General features: G+C 39.3%; 1 protein-coding gene across 1 annotated transcript; it reads right to left on the reverse strand.

Moving 5' to 3' along the window:
* Positions 1-617: 617 nt before the first annotated feature.
* Positions 618-9,994, reverse strand: BBS5 (Bardet-Biedl syndrome 5; the record flags this gene model as incomplete). Its single annotated transcript, XM_010187060.1, has 11 exons — positions 618-719; positions 840-863; positions 2,542-2,625; positions 2,739-2,873; positions 3,701-3,763; positions 4,273-4,368; positions 5,363-5,498; positions 6,376-6,503; positions 7,196-7,245; positions 9,022-9,087; positions 9,912-9,994. Coding segments are annotated over 11 exons (967 nt in total), but the record flags the coding sequence as incomplete, so codon positions are not given.
* Between the last annotated feature and the right edge of the window lie 1,807 nt (positions 9,995-11,801).

Raw genomic sequence — 11,801 nt, forward strand, 5'->3', positions numbered from 1 at the left:
ATGGTGGTTGAAACACCACGGCAGACCCCGTGGGGAGGGGGCTTCCTGCTCTGAAAAACTTCTAGGGGATGCAGAATGGTGTGGCTGGTCCTGCCGATCAAATGCCTGAGGACACATGGGGTATCAGCATCAAAACTGCAGTCAGCCAATCACAGAGCACTATGAAAACATGTGGGGAATGACATTTTACATAACGGTGGCTGAAATAAAATGGCAGCCACCACGCACCTAGCGGGGAAGGATTTCCACATTCCTGTAATCTGACAGGAGGGGGGGACTTCTCTGCTCCTTATATCATGTGACCACAGGAAGGGCGGGACTTCAGGGGCTTGTGGAACACGTGACTGCAGGGGGTGGGGCTTCTACCAGCTGGGGCCCTGCCTCTTTTTATCTCACAGGTCGGTTATGCTCCTACTGCTTACAATGCAGTAACTAAAAAGCTATTACACGTACGAGGGTTTTGAAGAATCCTTCCTCCATGACATATCCTGACAGCATATGATACAATATTCAGCTGCTCTTTAGCTTTGGCATTTTCTTTCTCTGCTACTCTGGTATTTCTAAATTATCTTCTACAGGTCTCACAAGCCCAGGAAGAACTGGGATTACCAATCTAATCAGGTCATCACTTCCCAGAGGCCCTGGAGCGTGAATCCGTCCTTTAGCTTCTCTATTGCAAGTCCCAGTTCTTCTGAAAAAACAGGTTCCCGATCATGTTGCTTTTTCGAATGCACAGGATATGAGAAAAAAAAAACAAAAATAAAACAGAAGTTACTGTTAAACTCGATTATCCCATTTTAACAGCACGAATTTGACAGGGTGAAAAGAGATGTTCTTACCTTGTTTTCATCAGCAAAGTAAGCCTGCAAAAGAAAGAAAGAAAACCAACTCAAAACCTCGACAAAAAAATACAGTTGAAAAACAAATCTCCCAATAACTCCTTGGGGTCAAGACTGCATTTGGTTACGTGTTCTTCAACAACCCAGTCTGTATGGTTTTTATTTTTGTTCTATAAACAAGACCACAGTTTCTTCTCTGCTGAAATAGTACATTTTTTACAGTGACAAATACTTTATACAAAATAAAACGTTAATATGAAGGCAAACTGACAGCATCCTAGTATCTTCTGCCTCACATGCAGCAGCATTTATTTTTCCATTTCAGAACACTACTTAAAATGTGTAAGTAACACCCAAATTCAGTTAATACCATACCCAATCCATGAAATAAACACAGAGTAACTGAACAGTTACCTACATTATTCTACTCTCAGACAGAGATCTGGGAAAGACAGACTACCTTTCCTATTCTGTGTGTGGGGAAATTAAGTCTCAAACTCTTCAGGAACTGAGATCTCTGACAGTACCTACAGCTCCAGATGTCTCTGGACCAGCAGGCTCTAGATCTCCGTATTTACCAGGAAGAGCCTCATCTTGCTTCATCTTGCGGACTGGCAAAGGCAGCAGAGGAAGCATTTTCCTGCTCAGCTGGATCTCAAGCTATACAAGACTCTACAGAACAGCATCGCAGTCACCGAGTGTTGTGGAATACTGGTGTGGAGCCAGTCCTTGAGTCCTGGGTGAGCTGCGTCTCTTGTAGCAACCACCTTCTATTCACTTACACCTCCCAGTTTTTGTTTTAGAATACGCAAAGCAGAGTTATTTAATCCAGGTGACAAAAGCACCAATAGAGCAAAGAGAATCTACTCTGAAGGAAAAGGTCTTCAACTGTGTTGAAGACTGAATAAAACTGTGCAGAAAAGACAAAAAAGGCAAAAAGTGAGGAAAAGAGGGAAAGGAGGAGATAAGAGCTTATTTGCATCAATAAATGACAGCAAAAGAAAACAGGGTGGAAATGATTGGTGTTGGTACCGTCAGTTTACCCAAATTTCAGAGAATTATGAAAACATGCCAAGTGTCAAGAGGTCAGGGCCAGTACTTGAAAACATGTGCAGCGTACCCGTGCAGTCAGTCACGCAACAGGGTCTTACTGGGCTGCACGGTAAATCTGGAAAGTCCTAGAAGAAAGTTCATCAGTCCCCTGGGCAGCATACTGCATTCCCAAGGAAATGTTCCTGAAATACCCAACTGGTACTGTGAGGAGTGCAAAGGCTACCAAGAGTGCCTCAAAATTACTGCTCCCTTTCTAAAAGTCTTTCAAGTTGGAATTCTAGATGGCTGTTGAGTGTATAGATGTCACCAGTTATTAATCAGCCACAAAACAAGGAAGACTTGTTTTAATATAATGGATCTGATTGTATTATACTGCTGGTTTTCAAGCTGCTCCTCATCTTAATATGTTAAGAACCTATATACAGCAACTATTTTAAATATCTACTACTATTTATTTTGAATAATAATTTGTTCTAAAGTTAACAATCCAAATACAGAATCAATTCTTGTAGTAATCTTGTGGGATTTTGAATAAAAGCCATGTAAGGTGTGTTTTAAATACAGCAAGTTCACTTGCAGCTTATCTTTACTAGAGGATTACAGCTGTACATTGCCTGGTTTGGTTTCTGTTTTCTGTGGAGCAGCTTACCACAAAAGCATCTGTATGTTCATCTGGTTCAATTTCCACATCATCCTGAACCTGCTCCACTGTTAATTCTTCAAGAGGCTGAGGCTGCAAATTTAAACACTGAAGTAAGTAAATCCATATAACTAATGTGTTTAATCTATTTTTATCACTGCTGTTAACGCAATATTGTATCCAATTTAAAATAAATGTGGAAGTACCTTTTCTTCCATTTCATAATCCACTCCAAATATCGGGTTAGCTGAATAAACTTTGTGCAGTGAATTAATTTCTTTCACTGCCTCCTGCAGTTTCTCCACAGGGTCTACTTTAAATCCAAGCACATATCCTCCACTCTATATAACAGAGAAAAAAATACATGGATTTATTAGTGTTGCTTATTATTTAAACAACCTTTTCCCCTCGATGGAGATTTGCAGTTTAACGATAGCGAATTTCAGTCTTCTGATAAAACATTATCTGTATTTTGGTATCATCTTATTTTCATTCTGCAACCAAAACCATGGATAAAATAAAAAGTAATGAAAATTCTTCCCTATGAGGTAAACATGCTTTTAACTGTTAGCCCATTATATAAATGCAGAACAAAATTCTTACACGGAAAAACAAAAGCAGACAAGGGTGGGAGAATGTTTATCCCTACTTACTCAGCAAATGTTTAGATTTTAAATCTGTTAGATCTTGATGCTGTTGTTAAGGAAGCTTTCAGACACAGTAAAGTTAGTTGAACTTAAAAAAAAATCACCATTAAAAGCATTGCTGATTAAGGTCAAATTGAAGAAAAATGAATTTGTCTCTTAAAGCAAGAGATACACAAGTGAAAAAGATTAAAAACAGTGGTCTTAATTAAGTATAGAAGTAATTAGATCCCAAAGCTAATCTGCTGGCAGACACTGTTCTCAAGTTATTTTACTCTATTTTAACTAGTCGTGCTGGCCTATTGCTGCTTCATTTAGAGGAACCGTGTCCCACAACAGCCATGTTGATCTGAACATACAGACGTTTGAAGCAGCGCAAAGGGGACTTTTTGAAAGGTGTGTTCAAAAGACCACACAGAAGGAACACACAAAGTACCCTAAAGGTAGCTCTCTAACATTTCAGAATTAGAGAACTATTATATATGAGAATGTAACCAGGAAGAAAGGCTGTGAAAGCTTCTTACCTGCTGAGAACTCTCTATCACAAGCGCCAAGCCAAACTTTGAGTCTCTTATTTTTATTGAGCGCTAAAGGGACAAAAACGGTGTTAAAAATTTTGCAATTACTTGTTAAAAAGCAGCTTTATATATTTTTAATTTATTTTTTTACACTGTACTAATTACAATGAGTGGTTCTGGAAGCTTGGCTACCAGCATTCCCTCCCATTCACCATTACAAATCTGTACCGCTGAAACCTCAGGATGTGTTTATCAGAAGCGGTAACAGTGGTAAGTCACGATCTGAACAGCAGGTTCACAGATCGTTAATCCCAGTGTACGTAGGCGGTATGAAGCATCACAGTGAACAGTCTGAAAACTGGAAATAGAGGCCATTTTCAAAATCTGTACTTGCCCATGAAAGCCCCAAATTAAACTGGACAGAAGACAAAAATCTACCCTGTGGCTGATGCTAGTAAGGCTGAATTCCTCCCTGACAGTGGGACATGAAATACTGATTTTGGTGAGCTGGCAAGTTTTAACTGCAGACTTGAATTTAATCTATTTCATTTTGAAAATGGTTGTTTTAAGATACTTACAATTTGTAGGTATGGTATGCTGACATTAAAGCTGTCATTCATATTTGCGTGCCAAACTATTCTCACATTAGTAATAAAAAAGGTTCCCAAATTTCCCTGTTAAAGAAAAGGTCTTTTAGAACTGCTGTGAAGTATACAGCCTTTTTCCCAAACACGATGATTACTCCTACCCGTTTAAACACAAGCAGGATACAGCTTCACATTTAATTCAGTAACAGCCTCATTCTTTCCCACCAAGACCAGTTGAAATGCTTCTATCGACTGCAAGGAAGCAAGGTCCAGGCTTTAAAGAATACAGCACCAGAGTGGTGCAAATAGCTGGGAGTACCTATTATGGCAGCAAAGCAGGATCAAATCACAGCACAGCAGGCCTCATGGGAGTACATGAAGCGTCTGAGGGTGTTCTGAACTGTACATGTCTGGAATGGGCATACAGCGTAATTATAATGGCATGTGGGTTAAACTTAGGCAATTGTGGAGATGTGTGCCAAGGGTATGTAGAGGAAAGAACTTTTTAGCTTGTCAGGATGGATCCTATTTCCATTCTGGACTAAAATTGTAGAGACAGAAATAACAGCTCCCATTTTGTTACATGGCTCTGGGAAATACTTGCAAGTAATGCCCCATAAAATAATAGAAATGGGTTTTGTTTTGGTTTTTTCCACATTTTAAGGTAGAGTCCTATTCCAGTATTTTCAATTTTCAGTAATCAAGAGACAATATAGTCTTATACTGTAGTCAAAGCTGCACATAAACATACCAATATTCAGCAGAGCACTTTGGAAATAACACAATTGTCTTTCAGGATGATACAGAGCAGAGCTTTAGACTCATAAAGATATCTTTTTAACAGGAACTGTGTATCCAGTTCCTTCCATATTAGGTGAATCACGTAGACTTCAGGTTGCCAAAAAGAGACTTTGTTTTATTAAGAAGCAAATACATGGGATCAGCTTCTCTGCATGCATCAGTTGAACTGAATTAAGGGTAATTCCCTTGAGGTTACAAAATGATAGCAGTATGATTGCTAGGTGAAAGCCAGAGCATTTTAATTTTGCTGGAGTCAATGTGGTCTCATTTCTCACTATACCTGGTCACTTGATAAATTCCAGACTCCATTGACCTTATCGTATATTTGTTCTCGTGGTAATAATCTCAGTTGTTTGTTTTGAATCAGCGCACTTCTCAGCTTCAGATCACGATACATTTTAGAAGTTTCATAAGCCCTGCCAAAAATAAAAGCTACACGTTACCAATTCAGTGTTTTCTATTAACTTTACCGCTTGTTTCAGCACCAGCATGAAATACTGTGTATATTAAATTATTCTTATCATCACTTTGTGGAAAAATGAGAGTACTGTTAAAACTTCATCAACATAAACCACTATATTTTAACTTTCCCTAATGAAATTATCTTTAGATTTAAAAGGTTTCTTGTTTTTTTTTTACATCTGTTTTGCTCTCCTGTATTGTTCATGTGTATGCTATTTCTTTCTTTTCTTTAAGACAGTAATCTCCCAGCCCCTGTTGCAAAGCATAAGTCTTCTGGGTCCCACGTTATTAATATGGACATCAAGGATCCTTTATTTTTCACTGCTGGTTAAGTCACAAACATCCAATATATGTATGTCAGTATTCCATAGCTCTTAGAGAAAAACCTATGGTAATGTATTATGCACATTTTCACTCAGATGACTTTAGGTGGGAAACATCCACTGTTTTGTAGTCAACTAGAGTTTTGACCAGGATTTAACTCTTCATTTCCATTACTTGGTCCAAAATTATGGGATATTATTATAGACAGAAATTATAGATAGAAAATGAACACTGACATTAGCTCTTTTGTACTTTTATTTGTTCGGGTCGTTCATACACACACAGAGTGTATAAACTGTGATCGATGACTGGTATTAATACACATTAATCTTCATTATGCACAGTTTTCCACTAGAATTTGTGATCATTCTCTCTCTCCCTCCTCTTTTGGGAAATTTTTCTGAATGTTAAATACAGGAAGTTATATACTCTGTCCATCAGCAGCAGTAATCCCACATACTGGATGCACTGAATGTTGTAAAATAACACACACTTATTTTACGCTACCTGTGTACGGCAATAACTGAAGTGAAGAGTCTGGGACTTCCAGGGACAACATTGGTAAATATGAACTCAAACCGTGTATTGTTACATTTAGTCAATATATAGAGAGCTTCTGCCTGCCCTCGTAATTTCTGTAAGGAAAAAAAGGAAATTTAACATTTTGACAATATAGTAGCTTGACTGTACAGGCAAGACATAATCTTGACATATTTTCTAAATTCTTGTTCTAAATAGTATACCTGAAGGTGTAATCCTGATTCTACCACTTATCTACTGTTGTCTTCAACTGAACTCAGGTGTTTTTGAGAAGCTAGCAGTTCCATCAACAGCAGAACTAACGAAGCCTGGCTGCTATGCATTTGCAATATCATGACTGAAACAGTGGTTCTGGCTTTCTTACCATGTGGCTGCCTGGGGAACCTACGTGATCTCACTGCTAGTTCTTTGCTGCCAGCCAAACAAATGGCTTCACAGTTGCATGTAATTCAGGCTACGCATTTAAGAGCCTTCTTGCACAAAATTAGTGCCTCTCCAGACCTTTGTTAAATTTAGACACAATGAGCCAACACGTGCTTGACCTCCCTGGAGGGGACAAGAACCACCAAACTGTGATTCCATGAGTTTTACTGCCTCAGGAAACGGACTAAGGCCACACTCCTACAGAAATGTAGAACTCTCTCAACTTCTCAAACTAAACTTCCATTACTATTCTAGTACTGTTCTTGCAAGTAAACTTTCAGATTATTGTTGATGTAGAGCAACAGGTATAAACAATGAATCACAGCTTCTTTTATTATTTTATAAAGTATTTTTTGAAACTTACTGAGTTGGCAGTTCTTGTAGTTATATTTATAATGCAGTTGTAACCAACAGCTAAAAATTAAGGGAGAAAAAAACAAGAACAGTTTTGAGAACAAGAAAAAAATAATAGTCAAAATTACAAAGTACAATATTGAATTCTGCAGCACAGCTTTGGATGCTATTTGTGAGAATTCCACATTGTGGTTAATGGTCTGTGCCCTCATCACAAAGTCAAAGACTAATTTAAGCTGGCAAGGACCTTGGGAGGTTGTCTGGTCCAATGCTCTTCTCAAAGCAGGACCAACTCCATCTGGCTGCTCAGGGTACAACTGAGTTCTGAATATTTCCAAAGAAGGAGATTCCACAGCAACTCGGGAAATCTGTTCCACTGTTTGACTGACACAGTGTTTTGTGTGAACGTTTTTCTCCTACTATCTAATCAGAATTTCCCTTGTTTCACTGTTCCTGCAAGGCCGGTTCATCGTGATGGTGCCTGTAAATTTTATATTTCTATGTTATTTTATAAATAAAACTTTCTATCTTGATATAATACTTTTGTAGAAGAAGAGACAGTTACAAGTCTCACTTTACCTCTTCTACAGCAGTGCTCTGATGATACAAGATAAAACCAGAAACAATCCCAGTCGTTCCTCCTAAAACAAATGGATGCACTAAAATGGTGCTCGGCTAAATCTGAATGTCAACGACAGTCCTGCTACTGATAGCAAGAGTAGCACAGCCAGGTTAACCAACCAACCAACCAACACAACCCAAAGCAGAACTAGAATTCACTTTGGGAAGATTCTGCTTCTCCAAAAGCTCAGGTGTGGCAGCAGTTACGTACATAAGAATAATCAGTTTTTCTGGAATTAATACTTATAAAAATACCAAACAAGACCATTTCCTAGGTTGCTTATGAGAAATTTCTAAAACTAAGAGAAAGAGCAATGGTCAAAAATGGCATGAAATAAATTATTTTCTTTGTCCACATATTCCCTTAACGTAAAATTAACACATTATGTTGAAAGCTAGAGAGCATTTCAAACTCTGAAAGCCACAAGTTAGACTTCATTGAGCTTCTATAGGGCTGAACTACTCCTTAAGTTTCTTTGCGATCTCCTCTAAAAAGGTCTATTCTAAAACTTAAATACATGAGCAAACAATTTTATTTTAATTTTATAAACACATAGGAGTGTATGTGCATGCATGTACGAGAAAGCAAAAGCAGAAGAGCAAGCAGGCAGAGGGCATAAGTTAATAGACATTAGGAACAGAATACAGATTTTCAGTAGACTGGCTGTTGGGAACTAAGCATTGGACATATGGGTACAACGTAGGTGCATCCTGTCCCTGCCTCAGCAGCTTAAATTAAATATGAGTAGGCCTCCTAGCTACTCATAAAGTTAAAATTAGAAGCTTATCAGAGCTTACAATAATAAATTTGGAAAGGCAGGTACTTGTGGGGAATAAAAACCATAGGACAACACCAAACGTGAATAAACAGGTGGCAACAAGGAGTACAGGTAAAGCGAGGTGTGAAGAAACTCAAACTTTTGCTTCTTTCTCGAAAAATGAATGAATCCCACACAGGCCAAATGAAAAATATGCCTGAAGTACTCTTCAAATTCTGCTGTGAGAAATTAACATTGAATATTAATATTTTGCTATGAATTACTGTAACAGTTCCTACATTACAAACAGATTAATTAGTACTGGTTTATTTCAGACTTTACAGAGCAATAGAACTTTACCATTCTGTACTGTAGTCAATACTGTCGAGAAAGAACAGCGTGCCACCACAAAGGAAACACAAAACTTGCAGTTTTCTAACAGGAAGATGATACTTACAGAGATTGACTCTGGGCAGTGACAATGAGCGCCAAATAATCCGCAAGTTTGTCACAAGCAGTCTGCCTGGAAATAGAGAGTGTAGATGTTTTTAATCCAAACAACTTCCATTAAATTAAATGTTTCATTCTGTGGTACATATTTACCTCATTTTGAAACACCAGAATATTCCTTCCCCTTGATAGGTCAAAGAAGAAAAGCACAGGCGACACCAGCAGAAAAATCACTAAACGCTTTTTCCTTTTTTTTAATGGTAAGAGAGAAAATCCAGCAAGGAACAAATGAAGCAGCCTCTGTATTATACCAGCATTCCTCAAAACCAAACCAAGGAGAGTTACTGATTTCACATCCACCAGCCCATGGTAAACATGCGGAGACACAACCAGTGCAGAACTGCTCTTGGGAGGAGGAGAAGCCAGTGAGGTAACTATTGCAGCTGTCTTCATGAATAACCTCACCCCTTATGTCACATGCAAATTTCTTTGATTCTGTACCCTGTACAGCAGCACATCCAACCCCAGGAAGGGTCATCTCAGCACGCTGGCAGCTTCATGCCCTTGCACACTATATTTATATTCCTTACAGATTCAGTTTAAACCAGGTTAGGAAACACTAAGCATTTAACAGGATTACAGGAAAAGATCACCACAGTGTTTATAAATGGATTATTCTTACAAGGCTTTCAATCCTAAACAAATTCTGAGACAAGATTATCACCTTCCTACAACTTTGAACAAGAGATCCTATTTGAAAATACTCCAAGGGGAGACAGATCCGTGAAACGGGCAGGATCTATTGGTACCAAGTTCAATGGAAACCAGACAAGGCTTGCATGAACCTACACAGGTTAAATATCAGAATGTTTACAGCTTCCCTGAGCATGCAGTTACCTCTGTCTCCATTGTTTCCTTTGGTATCTTCAACAGACTCTAAGCAGTCTATAAGGATCTCTCCAGGTCTCATTTTCATTTGTCTAAAAGAAAAAAGAAGAAGAGAAAAAAACTACCTAATGAAAAACAGATCAGATTTATCCTCCAAAAGAAGACCATTTCTATTTCCCCACACACAATGAAAAATCCATAGACGCACACACACATACAAATCAACATTATATTCCTGAAATTGTTATCACTACATCTGGCATACGAAAAAGACTAATACTTCTAGTAGTAAATTGTAACAATAAACAAGTAACTATGTAGCAAGTGTGACCAAGCAAACTATGCCCCAAAATGGGGAGAAAGTATGTGAAAATCGGAGGGAAACGCAAGAAAGTTGCATTCACATAATTTTCAATGGATAGAGTTTGTTGCCTTTCGCTGTACTTTTAGGTCCTAAGAGTGGAGCTAAGCTTACCAAAGAATAGATGGCAGCAAATGAAATACCAGATGTATCCTAATATGTGAAATGCTCTGCTAAGTTTTCCACAAAGGGTGTGGGGGGTTGTTGTGGTGGTTATTGTTATCATTTTGCTTGATTCATAACAACAGATCATAGAATCATAGAATGTATTGGGTTGGAAGGGACCTCTAAAGCTCATCCAGTCCAACCCCCCTGCAGTGAGCAGGGACAATGTCACCAGATCAGGTTGCTCACAGCCCCATCAAGCCTGACCTTGAATATCTCCAGGGATGAGGTCTCCACCACCTCTCTGGGCAACCTGTGCCAGTGATCTACCACCCTCATGGTGAAGAACTTTTTCCTAATACCCAACCTAAATCTACCCTTTTCTAGTTTAAAACCATTACCCCTCATCCTATTGCTACATGCCCTGGTGAACAGTTCTCCCCCAGATTTCTTATAGGCACCTTTCAGGTACTGGAAGGCCGCTGCAAGGTCCCCCCAGAGCCTTCTCTTCTCCAGGCTGAACAACCCCAACTCTCTCAGTCTGTCTTTGTAGGAGAGGTGATGTTGTGTCAAATTTTGCTGGATTTAATTGTACTGTGTAAACCAGCCAAGAATCTTCATTGCATTGGGATGACGGAAACAAAATGCATTATCAGGAGGGGAATTCCATGAGACACTACTGGAGATCAGGATGGACTCAACTAGGTATGGACTCAACAATACACCACCATAACTGCCCCAAAGACTTAGACAGGAAGTCATAAGAATAGCAACACTGGCACTAAAGAAAATATGAAAGCAGGCGCTGTCTACATGGCCGTTCTACAAGAAAATAAGACAGAACTGCTTAAACATCCAAAACACAATTTAATGTTTCTAAAATTACTGCAGGCAGCATGTGTGAGCGCCAAGGGGTACTCTGAGCAGGGTCAACTGAGTAGGAGGGAGATGAAGCATGGCAGTACACTTCGAGCCTCCACCCTCAGAATCATCACCAACCAGGAGCTAATCTGTAGTTCCGTCTTACAAAAGCTATGCAGAGTTTTGCCACAGAAACTAGAGCAGAAGTTTTATGTTTCAGAAAAGGCTGACAGCTCATCAGAGGTCCAGGCCCACAGCAGTGAGGAAGCACTGCCTCCACAAGAATGCAGGTGACAGGCCCCATGAGCTCAGGCTGCCCACACCGCGGCAGAGACACCGAATCCTCGTTACCAGTGTTACCAGTTACCTTCACCAGTTACCTCAGACACACACCTTAACTTTTCTTCCTACTTCTCAGTGCCAGATAACTGTACAGGTGGCTGAGACAAGACCACCCTTCCCTCAGTCCTCTAGTGTGCAATTTTTTTTAATTTTTTATTGTTTGACTGGAAACGGTGACTAGACTCGACCTAAAACCTCCTCAGCCAGCCAGCCAGCCCGCCCGAGCCCTC

The sequence above is a fragment of the Mesitornis unicolor genome, unplaced genomic scaffold (assembly GCF_000695765.1).
Source record: "Mesitornis unicolor isolate BGI_N332 unplaced genomic scaffold, ASM69576v1 scaffold37156, whole genome shotgun sequence".
Classification (NCBI taxonomy): Eukaryota; Metazoa; Chordata; class Aves; order Mesitornithiformes; family Mesitornithidae; genus Mesitornis; species Mesitornis unicolor.